Here is a 16064-nt window from a genome sequence, read left to right as displayed (position 1 = left end):
TTTTCTGTTATAATTCAGAGTAAAACAACCCGTGCAACAGGAAGCTCACGAAAGCAGCTGCAAGCCATGTCCTGTTGTTGCCTCTACACCTGTATGTGGCTCTGATGGACACAACTACGCCTCTGAGGTAAAAAGAAATGTACTCTAAGTAATTGTAAGCACTCTACTTCTCCCTCACATAATAATTTTGCTTTATTACGGAATACTTTCACCATGAAACACCTGAAAAGAAGTGGAAAGTGGCCGTGTCATCGCTTTGAATAATGAGAGGAGTTCAGTCTGGTGCTGTTTCCTGCTGCGCTGACACATACGTGGGCCCAGCAGGGCAACACAGTTCATCACTGCTCGCAGAAGGACAAGTGCATCAGCTCAACGCGCCAGTATGATTAATGACTGACGTTGTTTTGAGTGGCATCACCGAACACCGGTCACTGCCAGAACTCTTTATTGATTTATGTATAGTTTTTAATTTTGACCTTGCATGAGAAGGCAGCGGAGAATGACAGCTCATTCCTGCTGCCTTTCTCTAAGTGCAGTGTCTCATCTGAATGAGCAATGTCTTTTTTTTCCTGCGGTCACCCCCATAAATATTTTAACTCCTCTCTCTCTCTATCTCTTCTCCGTGTCTGTCTCTCTCTCCTTCTCTCTCTCTATCTCTTCTCCGTGTCTGTCTCTCTCTCTCTCTCTCTCTCTCTCTCTCTCTCTCTCTCTCTCTCTCTCTCTCTCTCTCTCTCTCTCTCTCTCTCTCTCTCTCTCTCTCTCTCTCCCTCTCTCTCTCTCTCTCTGTACAGTGTAAGCTGGAGCAGCAGGCCTGCCTCACAGGCAAAGACCTGAGCATCATGTGCACTGGCTTTTGCCCCTGTGCCACCGCCCCTGTCACCATCACAAACACTGACATAAAACGTGGCAAGTACCACTTCTTTTCCTTTTAATAATGTATACATCTTGATTAAATTATTCTCACCTCCCTCTCTGCACAAATGTCATCACTTTTATGACTTCGAGCTTTCAAGAAAACAAACTTCTGATGCATGCCGTCGGTTGGAAAAACCTCCAATTTTCTCAAAAAACCAATCAAGCCAAGGCTCAACGTTTGGGATCAATACTCACCAATTTCAGAGATTACTGTTATCCGAATATCCCCCATGTGGGTCAACTGCTCTTTCAATCATGTGGTAATTAATTATTTAGAGTGTACACTATCTATCATTGTAGCCAAACAGTATTGATTGCGCAGACTCTTGGGTATGTAGAAATGTCAATTGATAGAAAGATTGAAGCGTTGGTCTGTTTTTTCTTCTTTTTATCTTGGGACTGAAAGGAATTTTCTGCAGTAATGTGAATACAAAATAAAATTTACTTTGATAAGTGTATCATAAAGCAAAAAATGACAGCTTTATAATCCATCTCTAGAGCTTTGTGTCGAGGGAGGCCTTTCATTCTGTTTGCTGTACTTTGTAGTAAGAGCAGTGTGTAGCAGCACCGAGTCACTTCCTGTTTTGTTGGAAGGTGAGTCAGATTGCTGTTAAGTGTCTGCCAGGCCTCTGAATACACACATTCTTTTTTTTTCTCGCTCCCTCAGAGAGCTGCACCGGCCAGGACCTGGCAGACCTGGGCGACCGCCTCAGAGACTGGTTCCAACTCCTTCATGGAAACGCCAAGCAGAACAACTCTGGCAAGCTCAGAGCTGGCACCGCTTCAGGTTAGAAAACTCGCAAAGCAGCTTTATTCTCTGCCGCTTCCAAAACTTACAACTCAATTGTCTATGCAAAGAAATGTGGTCTAAAGACAAAGAAACTGAAGTGTTATGCAAATTGTTTCTGGCAGCGCTGGACAGGAGCCTTGTAGCAAGTTGCAAGGACTCCATCGGCTGGATGTTCTCAAGGCTTGACACAAACGGTGACCTGTATCTGGACCACGCCGAGCTGGCTGCTATAAACTTGGACAAGTATGAGGTCTGCATCCGACCCTTCTTCAACTCCTGCGACAGCTACAAGGACGGGAAGGTTTCCACAGCAGAGTGGTGCCTATGCTTCTGGAGGGAAAGTAAGTGAAGAGATCTTTTCTGAAAAATCATGAAAGCTGAGTCTATTTTCGGTTGCATTTCTCAATGAGTTACATTTGAAATATTTATTAGGAATAACCCCTTGAGATGTATCATCTTGTTTTCGAGGGGGTCCTACTAGATAAACATATAATACACACTAGTAACCAATACACATATAAAATGAAAAAAGAAAAAGTAAACTAAACGAGGTTCGACAGCATTACATTACAAAAAAAGAAAAGAATGTACACATGTATTCATGTAGATAGAAAGATAGTGAGAATTGTGTTTATCTATATGCATATATACATACCCATACACACACATACATTTGGAAATCAGGAGATCTTGTTCACAACAGTGCATACTAGAGAGTGGATCAACCACTCATGAAAACAGTCTATGTTAAGTGGTCAATATAAAATGATCTGGTCAACAGTCATAGTTGTAAGAGTGATAGGGTGTATGATTGGATCAATTGGTATCATGAAGGGGTTTAAGTATGTTATTATGGACAGGTGCAGCTTGTTCTGTAATAGGATGACAGGACATTTTTAAACAGAGGAAATTATGATATGGACCGAATATCATAATCCCCAGATAGGCATTGGCATTACCTTATTTTAGCGAGACTTATTCATCCTTGAGCGGCAAAATAAGGTTGATATGGCTGCTCTGAAAGGTCCAAAGAATGAGTAATATTAAAAAGTGATTACGGAATGGTCACCAGACATTTTTCCTGACACAAAAACTGCATTTGAATTTTTATACCTTGACACATTATGTTGAGTTTTGTCAGGTGATCAGTTCACTCTAATACCTAAGAATGTTGCTCAGGATGCAAATAGCTTAGCTTAAAGACCAGTACTGTTAAAACTGAAGTTCACATTTTGTGAAATAAGCATCTTCATATAATTGCTAAGAGTTAAATCAATAGACAAGAACTGTTCTTTTACCTCAAATTACTTCTACAGGTGTGCTGGTGGCCTAGCGGTCTAAGCATCCCACATACAGAGGCTACAGTCCTCGCCGCAGGGGTCGCCGGTTCCATTCCCGGCCACAACCATTTCCTGCATGTCTTCCCCTGCTGTCTACTCCCCACATTTCCTGTCTCTCTTCAGCTGTCCTATCAAATAAAGGCAAAAAGGCCCAAAAACATAACTTAAAAAAAAAAAAACTTCTACATCTGGATGTGATTAGCTTAGCATAGCATCAAGCTTTGAATCACATGGGAAGCACTGTGTGTACTTTTTCCTCAACAAAAAGAAAATAAATGCTGATAAGTTCTTTAGGTAACCAATTAATACTCTAAGACTTAAGTTCGAGCTAGATGCACTTAGCTTAGCTCAACATAAAGACTTCAAGAAGGGGGGGGGGCGGTATTTTTCCTCATCACCAGCGAGGTGACAGTACTTTTAGAGGATTAGTGTTACATTTTTGGTATATATATATTTATGAAATATATCCAAAGTCTGGATGGGATTAGCCTAGTTTAGCATAAAGGCTGGAAACAGGTAGGAACAGCTATCCTGGCTAGGTCTTAAGTTTTGAAAACACGTGTGCACCTCTTAAGCTAACAGTATTTTACTCCTCCAAAAATACAAAGTTTTATTTCTACTTTCCTATTCCTTGATGTATTTAAAAATTAAGATAATTGTCAATGTTAGTCTTAACACATGCTTTCATTTTGGTTAGAGCAAGGGTAGCTGTTTCCTTCTGCTGCTGCCATCAGTGCGTTCTTAGCTAATTGCCTCATGGCTGTGGTTGGCCATATTTATCACAGCGTTATGAAAATGGTGTCAATCTTTCCACCAAATTCCCTCCTAGAAGTGAATAATCAAGTTTCCCAGAACCATCAAACTTTCTTCTTAGACTCAAAGCCTACAGGCGGTTGTGATACAGCAGCATCGGTCAGACTAATCAACACCTTCAAAGCACATTCTGCTCGTCTGTTGCTTCACTCCCCTTCTTCAACCTTTGGCAGTTTGCACAAACTCATGCTTCAATTCTCCTTCCATGCTCCACCATCTACGCAAGTCTGATGATATTCCTAGACATGATCAGAAGTTCTGCCCCCCTGCTGAGAACAATCTTGGTGAGACTTCTTTGATCTGATTCATCTGTCAGATTGCCAGAATCGCTTTCTGGCAAGTGGAAAAGTCCTTCTTCATGGCTTCTCTGAACTCTGCCCAAAACTGAGTTTTGTCTCTCTAACTTACCACAGAAAAGACTTCAACTAAATTTGATGTAGTTTGAAAAGACTTTCTCAGCTTGATGGTTTCTTTCACTGGTAGCTTAGTTCATTGTATTTTCTTAGACCCACACACTGGTCACAGTACAGAGGAGCCTCCTCTTCATTGTTTAAACACTGAGACTCCATGCCATTCGAGGGGATAGTAGAAAATCTTTAAAGCAAAGGCCTGGCCAAGACTTTCTCAGTCCACCCTCACCTCTCTGCTTGGGTTGGCGTGGTCTGTGCAGTGCTGTCTTCCACCACCTGAGACCAAGTACTTTAAATGACCTGTGACTGACCATTGGACAGTCCAGTACTAAAGCATCTGTTGAGCATCTGATGATGCAGCTGTTGAGGTTCCACAGAAAAACAACGTGTGCTTCTTTTAAATCAATCAATCAATCTTTATTTGTATAGCGCCAAATCCCAACTAACGTTATCTCAATACGCTTTTTACAAATATAGCAGGTCTAGACCATCCTCTATGTTAAATTATTAACAAAGACCCAACATCAAGACAGGATACGATCCAGTCCCCTCTTACTGACAGGACTCAATCTTAACTCATCATAATCCATCATGAGCATTGCACCTCACAGTATTTAGCTAGTTACAGCGGTAAGGATAAACTTCCTTTAACAGGCAGAAACCTCAAGCAGAACCAGACTCATGTTAGACAGCCATCTGCCTTGACCGAGTTGCGGTTGGAAAGAGGGATAGAGGAGAATAAGAGAGAGAGATGATAGTGATGAGACAGATAGTAATAGTAGTAGTAGTAGTTGATGCCTCTAGAATCCGGCACGTCCGTAGCAGCAGGCTGTCTACGGCAGAGATCCTACGAGGAACCTAAGAGACTATGGAGCTCAGGGACTCCAGAGAGGTCTATGGTTAGTAACTTTAGCCTGAGATTAACTAATGACCTAATTATCATGTATTCTATTATTTAGAAATAGCAAGCAGGAACTGTATGGAGCACTGGAAAAAATGCCCCTCAAAAAACAAGAAAAAAGAACTTATTTCAAGGTACTTTTACCTTGTAATAAGCTAAAAAAAAAACGCCAATAGAACAAGTAAAAACTTGCTTGGTAAGATTTCTTAAAATAAGACGTAATATTTAGAAAACTGTGATCTTAAAATTAGCAGGGAAAATTTATTTTAAGCAATATTTTACCAGTATTTTAAAGCTTTGTGTCTCAGAATACGACAGGAATGCTAACAATTAGTATTTTTTTCACTCAAAAAAAGATTTTTGCACTAATACATTTCATGGCTTCATTTGAGATATATTCACCTTAATTTGAGTTGTATTATAGCAGCACTTCTCTAGGTTTAAGATTATCTTGTTCTTGAAATAAGATTACAAAATTTAATTTGAGCATTTTGAGATATAATGTTTTTTCATAGTTAGCTGGATATACTAATATTGAGTCAAGTTGTTTTTTAGGATAAGCCAGCTATGCTCAAAAGTAGGTGTTTCATTGTGTGCATGTAGTTTGAGGATGTATATTTTTATCTGATTTAGAAGAAACAGTGCCTGAAAACTGTAACCCACCCTTAAAAACAACAATCTTTCTTTCTTTCTTTCTTTCTTTCTTTCTTTCTCTCCTTTTTTCTTTTATCAATGGAGCTGTTTTCTGATAGATTCTCCAATAAAATGCATTTACTTAAATCAAGTAAAAGTAGTTGAAAAATGCATTAAATGCTCCAACTCTCATCTCTTTTAAATCAAAGACTTAAGACATTTTATTTGCTACTGCCTTCCTATCTTAACTTATTTTAACTAACTTTAAATGCAAATTTGAATGTCATTTTTTATATATTCTAATTTTCTATAATATTCTGATATCTCTAATTTTTTTATTTTATTTGTCATTTTAATTGTGTTCTTTTATGCTTGTCTTAATGTTTCCAATGCTTTTGATCTTTTAATGTAAAGCACATTGAGTTGCCTTCGTGCATGAAATGCGCAATACAAATAAATCTGCCTTGCCTTGCCTTGCCGAAATGTAAAATTAACCTTGTTTCTTCTAAATTACAACTCAAAACAAGATCATTTCAAGATTGTTTGACTTAACAAGATATTTAAGATGTATTGTCTTAAAACAAGTCCCTCTATCTTGCTCAAATGTTACTTAAGTTCATTCATCTTAAATTGAGTGGGATAAGATGTTTTAATTAAAAATGAGACAATTTCACTTGCTAAGATTTTGAGTTTTTGCAGTGAGCTAGTAATACCCTGTCAGATATCCACAATATCGCAGATTTCTAAACTCAAAAGCTAATCATTATAAAGGCAAGCAAAAAACGAATCAGTGCAAGTTGAATTTCAAGCGTTCCTGAGTCTTGAAATGTGGTTTTATGCTTGATTCAAAGGTTTCTTTTTGAAAGAGAAAGTCAATTGCAGTTTTATACAAAAAGAAACATTCATTTTTCATTTGTTCACTGCATAGAAGTGGAGATTTCACCACATTTACACAGAGACACAGTGGGTCAGGTTAAGAGAAGTGTCAGAGAAAATGATCACAGACTGAATCTCAAAACCTCCTGGTGCGCTTGAATACTCAAGTTGAAACGAAGCAGCTTCTGAAGCCGTGTTCCTGATTTTTTATGAGCAGTTGTAAAAATGTAAAATGATCAGTTATCTTCGTGGAATCACTTCTAACCTTCACTCACAGAGCTGTGCACATTTGCTGTATCTACATGTGCGCTGTTTGACCTTTACTGAACAAATACAGGAGATTTGGGGCAGAAATCTAATTTGCATGCTGATTATCTCATTGATCAGACATTTAACCTGCATGCAACAGATTACACTGACTCCCTAATCGATGTTTCATTATGAGCTGGTGATAATTAGAAACTGACTCACACTTTGGCATTAACTTTAAAGTTTTATAAAGTTTGGGGACAAGATGTAACACTACATTTCCTTTTAAAGTGAAGACTGTAGTTTCAAGACTTTGGAGAGGGTATATCACCTTCAGGAAGTCAATGAAGAGCATCTGTCTCATCTCTGTTACTGACCATTCTACCTATTTCAGAGGTTCAGCTTATTTCTTTGTCGTTCTCCGACTGCATTCAGACTTTCTTTCACCCAAGCTTTTAACAATCAATGATACTCTTGAGAGATGAAACAAAATACTTCTTCAACAAATCAATATGTGGAAAAAGGTGCTATAATGAAGAACACTGACTGAGATAAAGTTTCAGCAGAGCAGTTCTAAGTATCTGTCTGTCAGCACTCTCTTTTGTTTGATTCTGACAGAGCCGCCGTGCCTTGCCGAGCTGGAGAGGATCCAACTGCAGGAGGCAGCCAAGAAGAAGCCCGGTAAATATATTGATTATTCAAGCCGGGGTGTGTCGAAGGGGGCACCTGGGGTGGCACGGGGCCGTCCCTGAGATCTAATTGGCTACTTCAAGTGCCAACCTATGACAACTGTCTGCCCTGTAAGCATCAGGTCACAAGTTCCATCAGAGTTTTTGGGCTCTGTTGAAATCAGCTTTTTTGGCTTGTCACTGTTGCACATTTCTTTTATTTTCACTATGTACCGTGACTTTTGCTGAATTTTCTTTTCTTTTGAGTTGAGCATGTTGTCAGAATACGTCAGTCATATTTCTGTACATTTCCATCAGACAGTTTTTTCTAAATCTGTCCTGAATTGGTAAATTGCTCCCAGGTGAATATTGACTTTCTCTTAAGAAGGGAAATGTGTGAAGCATTAGATCAACCAATGATCAACCAGTTTTCTGACATAGCTCAAAGGTGCATCTCATGAACCATCGACTGGCAAGTATATATACTTATATATATATATATATATATATATATATACCATTTACTTATACGTAAATGTGAATCTTGTTCAGTCTCTTGCAATCAATCTCCCATTTACAAAAAGGTGTAACTTACAATTTACAATAACTGTCATAAAACTTTAGCCATAGTTTATATCAGAACGTCCCTCCAGAGTACACTGTTATATTGACAACATGACTAAGCAGTTGGACTGTCTTATCCGTACACAATGACACAAGGATTTGTCACCCTGATGGCACTGACATGTTCATTGACATGTTCATTGACAAGATCTTTACTTTTGAGAGATGAACAAAGGATTTTGAGCAAGATACTGGCTTTTGCAGGTAATCCATGGTGTTTTGCTATTTGGACGAATTGTTTTGAGAAATGCACTTACTGTTTTGCAAATATCAAGGATGATTCGAGAAATGTACCAAAGCAACTGAGAAAAACTGTAAGCACAGGTTATTTTCTTTATACTGTACTGGCCTCCTTAGTTGTAAGTATTTTGTTTTCTATTGTTTTGTGTATGTGGTTCTGAAGTGCAAAAGATTCTAACCGTAAGACCGTTATGTGATTAATTAATATGATTAATGAAGACAGAAATGCTGAACACGTCCCTGTGGCATCACTTCAGATACTTTTAAAGCAATACAAATCTACACAGTTAGCAGCACTGAAGGTAGCGCCTTCGAGTAGACGGTGTTGCAGCTATGCTTGTACTGGATTTGTGGTTGCAGTTACATAACAAGGTGCATTGAGCAAGCGAGAAGAGCTGAAGGAGGCTCATTTTAGAAGATCAAAAGTGCACAGCTAGAGCGGGATTAGACCTTAATCAGGCTGAGGGAAGGGGGCACAGGTGGAAGGGGGGGATTAGCTCTCTGAGAAACCCCATGTTTTAGTGACTTCTGTTTATCACGTTCTACAGTCTGCACAGCTGCTTTCCAGTCTTCAGCTCCAAACACAGAGATGTGTTCTTCCATCCCTGAAGCCCACTTGTCTCATTGTTTGTGTTTTTTGCTAGATTTCAGAGTCAAGGGGGGGGGGGGGGTGTTAGGGGGGCTTGCTTGTTAGAGAACTCTGCTTCGGGTTTGACAAGAGGGTCCTGAGGGAGGCAAAAACAGAGCAGCTCTGTCACCAAGACTGTCGCTGCGTTTTCACATGCCACTGTCAAAGAACAAGGGGGAAAAAACATGCAGACACAATGTTTGAAACAACATCTAGCAGCATAAAAGCCCTTTTCTAAAACAAATAGGGAAGCTTGGATTTTGTCTCTATCCTTGCTGAGGCGTCAGCATGAGGCCGCTGTGTGTGCTAAATATTTACCAAACATTCATGTGTGCCCTTGCAGGGACATACATCCCCAGCTGTGACGAGGACGGCTACTACAGGAAGGTGCAGTGTGACCAGAGCCGAGGGGAGTGCTGGTGTGTCGACCAGCATGGTGGAGAGATGATGGGAACCAGAATCCATGGCAGTCCTGATTGTGGTAACGGGGGGGGGGGACCATTATTTGTATTTCTTACACTGTTACTGTGTCCTTGATGTGGAAGGTTAGGAAACATGGGGAAAATTACAGTGAATGAAAAGTATGTACACATATAGCTTATATTGTTTGAGGTTGTCAACGTCTTCTCTTCAAAGCTCAGCACTGACTAAATAATTAGGCTTTATCAATAAATAAGTCTAAGTCTTTCTCTCCATCTTCCAGGTCCTAATGCTCGAGTTCAAATCACTTGAACATCAGTGGCATATCCAATTTACAGTATAAGAACTGGTGACTCAAATAACAAAAACTGGAAGTCCCTTTTTTGTCCTTTCAAAATAAAAGTATTTTTTAGACTCACAAAGATAATTAACTAATAAAGGCATCAACATAGACAAAATTACAGCATTAAACATCACAACCTTTCAAAATAAAACTATTTTTTAGACTCACAAAAGGTAATTAACTGATAAAGGCATCAAAATAGACAAAATTACAGCATTACACACCAGAACCTTTCAAAATAAAAGTGTTTTTTTATAATTACAAAAGGTAATGATTAACTGATATATGTGATGGAATTCATAAATAAACTGGACACAGAAGAATCAGAAGACTCTGACAACTAATGTTGAAATAGTTTATGTAGAACTCGATCGAGGAGAAATAACATAACAGTACACAGGCAGGAGAGTGCAGGGCAATGCCGAGTCAGTTCTACCAGACAAATCCTCAGGCATGTACCTTCATTCCCCCAAAGACAACAAAGACTAGTTAGATACCGATATTTGGACAATAGGAAACAAAAATATTGAGAAGAGCTGTGCTCTAGTCTGGAGAGAGTAAGTTGGCCTAAACACACAGATAAAGACAGGACACTGTCTCGTCTATCCCCCCCCGTAGCCACAGCTGTCATAGGAAGGAAGTTACTCTGCCCCTGACACTTAAACTGGAAAAAAATACAAGTTAAACATTCTTACATACATATATATAAGTCTATGAAAATTCCACGACAATATAGGCATCAAATAAGACAAAATTAAAGCAGTGCAAACCACAACCTTTCAAAATAAAAAATGTTTTTATAATTACAAAAGGTAATTAACTGATATAGGCATCAAAGTAGACAAAATAAAAGCATCACAAACCACATTTGTTCATTGCAGTCTTCTTTTTAAAAATAATACTTTACAGTGTAACTTACAAGTGATTCCCTTTTTTATTGTAAAGATCAAAGCCTCAGTCTCAGTCTTGAGATCGAGTTGAAACAAAGTCTTATTTATTGATCAATGATTATCTTTGTTCTTTTTTAATAAATTAAATAATTAAATACATTTACTGAATGTCAGAAAATAGTAAATGCTCATCACAACCTAATTTGTCTCATTTGAACCTCATTTTTATCACCATCAATAATTACCTTTGAAGAAACAGAGGCTCTCTTCATATTTGAGAGTCAAATGAAGCTTGTTCAATCAAACGCTCATCAATAATTTAGCCAGTTGTTACGGCACTATCACTCAATCACCCTCTGTGTATTTACTCTTCTAGATGAAGTGGCGGGATATTCTGGAGATTTTGGGAGTGGAGTGGGATGGGAGGATGAAGAAGAGAAGGAGGCAGAGGACAATGGAGAGGAGGCCGAGGAGGAGGAAGAAGAGGAGGGCGAGGCAGACGATGGAGGATACATCTGGTAGAACTGTCTGACCCCTTCGGTAGAGAGAGCCGTGTCAAAGCTACTGGCCTCAAAATCGACAGGGACCGCTCTCTCCTGACAGCAAAGGATTCTGGGATGGGACTGAGGAGTAATGGAAGTGTGTATCATCCTGGTGTGACGGTTGGTGCTGGTCCAGGGATAAGACGAGGACCAGTTTTTGTCTTAGATATGTGTAATTGCTTCATTCTCCTCTCTGTGTTTTGAGTAACAGAGCTTTTTGTTTTGCCGTCCTCGAATGCAGGACCCATCGACTACTGCGCCATAGGTAGCTAAAGTCCATCAGAGTTTCTATCTTGTCCGACCGCCATCTATGCATATAGAGATTACCTGTAATTTTGTATTGTGTGAATATTCCTTGAGTATTACAGTCACCGTCACACTGGAATCAAAAGAGATCAGAAATCAAAGGAGAAGTTTAACATTCTGGGAAATAAACTTTCTTACAATGAGTTTAATTTGAAGCTTGACACAGCTCTCATATTAACTACAAAGCTAAATCTAGGAGGTTAGCTTAGCTTGAAAAAGTTGCTTGGCTATGACTGAAAGTAGAAAAAAATGAGCTAAACAAAGACCTCTGAAGCTGACCAAGTAACACCTTATAGTGCGATTGGTAAATCTACATATCCACAAAGTAAAGAAAAACATGTTTTTAGAAAGTCTTAGGTGCTGCACTATCTCTAGTCTCTGTGCTGTAAAGAGAAATAGTCCACAACACCTGTGTTTACATTGTTGTTCAAATTTAACCAATGATAGTTAACATAAGCTTGAGATACGTCTTTTGTTACCTCTGGAAAGAGCCAGACTTTTTGAGTCCCTGCTAACGTGACTTTTCACATTCTTTACAGAAGCTGTAAAGCTTTACTGCACTCAAACAATATTGTCTCTAAAAATCCACTGAACACTACCTGTTTGAGAGATGCAGCATGTATCTAACTGGAACATTTGGTAGCATTTAGCTCTTAAAGTGACAGACATTTCCCTTTCCCAGGTGGTGGAGACCAAAAAAGAGCAAAAAAGGGTGAAATTTTGACTCATTTTTGCCTGTGGGTCCCTAATAAGACTCTAAATGAATGCTAGCATAAGTGCTAGACTTGACTGCTTGCTATCCAGTACTAAGCTTTACTGCACTCAAACAATATTGTCTCTAAAAATCCACTGAACAGTACCTGTTTGAGAGATGCAGCATGTATCTAACTGGAACATTTTGTAGCATTTAGCTCTTAAAATGACAGACATTTCCCTTTCCCAGGTGGTGGAGACATTTTGATTCATTTTTGCCTGTGGGTCCCTAATAAGACTCTAATGGCCCTTTTCCAGTACACAGTCCCAGCCCTACTCGGCTCTACTCGACCCTCCTCCACTCAACGTTACTTGGTTTGGGTAACTTTTCCACCAGCCTGAGTACCGACTCACAGTGGGCGCGATACTGCATTCACGTCATTTTGAACGCAACACAAACACAACAATCACAAACAATGGAGGCAATGGTGTACTTGCTGCTCGGTCTATGGCTTTTTTGTCACAGGTCGAGCAAGAGAAGAGAAACCACAAAGAAACTTTGCGTTCAGACATTGTACAGTACTGATGTCGTTTTTTTTAAATGGTGGGTTCCCTGACTAATCAGTGGCCGGCAGTCCATCGACGTCACCTTTTAGTATCGTCTCAGCTCGCTTGGAACCAGAGCAGAGCAGGTACGAAAAAACTTGTATCTGACACGAGGTACCGCGCCCGTGGAAACACAACACAAACCGAGTAGAGTCGGGTCAAGTCAAATAGAGTAGGGCTAAGACGGGCCGGTGGGACTGCTTGCTATCCAGTACAGCACATGAACTTAAAATTTGAAATATGCTCACAGCTTGTCAAAAGTAAATTCCATTGAAGAATTATGTTATGTTAAGCCAACTATCTCTCGGCTGTAGCTTCATAGAGTTACATTAGTTAGTTCATATTTCCCAAGAAGTTAAACTTGTCCTTTCAATCAGCTCTGTTTAATGTGGTTATGTGTTTAAGAACTGACTCTGTAAATAAATTCAGTGTAAATGATCTGTGAAGCAAGTTTAGAGGATTTTAGTAGCTATAAGGTTTCAGGCTACCTTTAAGATAAAGACGTGGCTACCACAGCTTGAAGCAGTTTTTAAATATGACTGTACATGCTTTACAAATGAAGTGGAGACACAAACGGGACCTATATTTCCAGTTGGATTACTTTTATTGAAAACCTGTAGAATGTATACTTTAATGACCCAAACTGCACCTACAGTAGAAACCACTAGCTGCTGTTCTCTGCTAACTCTAAAATCACGTCAAATAATGTGCCACACATGTTTTATTCTGTTTGCAACTTGATGAACTGTTTTGTGTTTATAAAAAAAAAGGAAATGTGTGCATTACTTGAAGTTCTGTGTGTATACTTGAATTCAACTTGTAATTTTTTTCTATGAGATCACTGTTGCCATGTCTTCATTCATGCTATTACTAGGTCAGACATTTGGTAGTTTTTAGTATTGCATGTGGGTAAATAAGAATGTACTTCTAGGCTGAGCACTTTACTAATAAAGGCACTGGAGCCAAGCTGTATATTGACTTCACATCCTTTCTATTTCTAGGATGATCACCCGGAGAGAAATTAGATGAAGTTTGCTGCAGCTGCGACAACCAAGTCACACTCCATCATTCTCTGTATTTAATGATGAGTATTTTTGCAATGATCCTGCTAGAAAAGAAAAGAACAATGTGCTTATGGGTGCCTGCGGGGAAATTAAATGAATTTGTAAGATAAAGGCAGGTGGATTGTTCTCACTGTAAGGTGTTAAAGAGAGGATATGTATCACAGACTGCAGCACTCAGCTGTTTTACCCCAGGAGAGCCATATTTTCTAATTTAGCTTGTGCACTAAAAACAGCATTTGAGCACTATATTTTTCAAGAAAAAAACAGCCTACCTCATATGGATTACACTGCTTATACAAAAGGGCGTAAACATGGACGTGTGTGTCCCCACCTGGTGTGTGAAACACTGATTGCTAACGCTTATTACGGCGGGAGTTGCTAACAGCCGCAATTACATCTGATTATATTTAACAAGGCATTAACCAAATACAGTTTCATCATCAACAGCAGTCATGGAGCCTGCAATAGAAATCAAACTAGATGACGCTGAAAGCTGCGGAATCTGAGTCACTAACAAGCAGGTGGAAATATAGCTGGTGTTGTTTTGGTGCTTAGTTCATGCTGGAGGAAGAAAGTATAGCAACATGGCCGTACAGAACAAAGGTATATGAATGATCAAACCTGCAATAAATGGATCTGCATTAGTTCACTTAATACAACAGAGTCCATGTCAAAGTCCTTGATTCTTAGGTTTCACATATAGAGTCATAATAACTCAGGTGCCATGAAGAAAATAAGCAATAAGGTTCCTGGGTCAATTTGACACGGGGTATATTCAATTATCCAAAAGTGTCAAAACCCCAAAAAAATCCCAATACACCTTTTTTTTTTAATCTAATTTTTAACTCCATTACTAACCATTTAAATCAAGATTTGGTCCATTGGTGTTCTTTAATTCTCTCAGATCATGGTTCAATGAGGAGAACTCACTCGTTTTTCATTAAAATTCATGTTAAAACTGTTTGAATGTACATTGGAAAGCCCTAAATATAAATGCAATAGTTTTACAAGAAATATATTTTTGTTTATTTTCTTTTTAATGAAGTGATGTTGATAAATAACATGACACCTCTTCTGTCACATGCTGCCCAGATTTTTATGCTGTATTTAGCTGGTTTGGAAGGCATGTATTGCCTAAAATAGACTTTTAAAAGGGTCAATTTGACCCGCAACATAACAGGAGGGTTAAATGTATTGCTGTCCCAAAAGAAAGCATTTCCCCCTTCAGATTTGACAGTTTTGAAGTGCATTATTTTCTCAATTTCACACAAAAACTGCTGTCTTTGAAACAGAAAAAAAGATTACCCTTTAAATACAGTGGGGGAAAATGTGTAAACGATTCCATTTCACGTACTTAAAACAGCATTAAACTTAACGTTTAAACACAAAGTTTTCCAACAGCACCATGGATTACATTTAAACATTAATTCACAGCCATGCAAGTCATGAGCTGTAAAGTATGTCTGCACGGTAACCTGAAAATTAGACTGTTAATGTTGCTGAATAAAAGGCATCAACTAAGTCATAAAAAATAATCCAGAGATCATGAAAGTGTGAACAAAATGTTTTGGAGGTCCTCCAAACAACTGTCAGTCCATCCAGTAAATGTTGATATTTCCAGTCATGACAGACAGGTAGTGAAGGGAAGCTAGGATTGGGGGTTTTGCTGTCACTTCTCTTGGAGAGTGTACAAAAGCCTCAAAGCAGCACTCTGCAGTTTGCTGCAGTTCGTTGATTCAACAAAGACGGCACATCAATAATTAAACATCAAGATAAAAAGAGATTTTTTTTAAAAAGGCTCTGTGATGTGACAACACAAAGTATTCAGTTACTTTTTTCCATCTGTGGAAAACAGAAGGAAGTTTTTCCAGAGATTGTGGAGAAAAACGTTTTCATTTACCTCGCAAGATATTTTTCAACACCATCTTTTATGTTTAAATGTGTTCAGGTAAATCCTAATTTTGTGACCTTCTTCACTTACATTTTGATTAACTTAAGCATGTACAATTAGCTAATTTTTTTATACCCTCTGTACTTTACAATGTTACAGAGGGAATAATAGGGGACCCAGGATAGAGCCCTGGGGGACACTGCAACAGCGAGACACAAGAAA

The 16064-nt window shown here is 38.8% G+C and overlaps 1 protein-coding gene across 1 annotated transcript in view; it reads left to right on the top strand.

Moving 5' to 3' along the window:
* Positions 1-13859, top strand: part of LOC117829805 (testican-2-like) — a 98890-nt gene extending 85031 nt beyond the window's left edge. Inside the window, exons 7-13 of the mRNA XM_034707482.1 lie at positions 19-127; positions 792-906; positions 1583-1702; positions 1828-2046; positions 7546-7608; positions 9431-9568; positions 11117-13859. Coding sequence (XP_034563373.1) covers positions 19-127; positions 792-906; positions 1583-1702; positions 1828-2046; positions 7546-7608; positions 9431-9568; positions 11117-11262 — 910 coding nt within the window. The 3' untranslated portion in view covers positions 11263-13859. The remainder of the gene's footprint in view (positions 1-18; positions 128-791; positions 907-1582; positions 1703-1827; positions 2047-7545; positions 7609-9430; positions 9569-11116) is intronic.
* Positions 13860-16064: the final 2205 nt, after the last annotated feature.

This window comes from Notolabrus celidotus, chromosome 18, assembly GCF_009762535.1.
Source record: "Notolabrus celidotus isolate fNotCel1 chromosome 18, fNotCel1.pri, whole genome shotgun sequence".
Lineage (NCBI taxonomy): Eukaryota > Metazoa > Chordata > Actinopteri > Labriformes > Labridae > Notolabrus > Notolabrus celidotus.
Note: the sequence above shows the minus strand (reverse complement) of the source record. Positions and strands in the feature narration are given on the sequence as shown.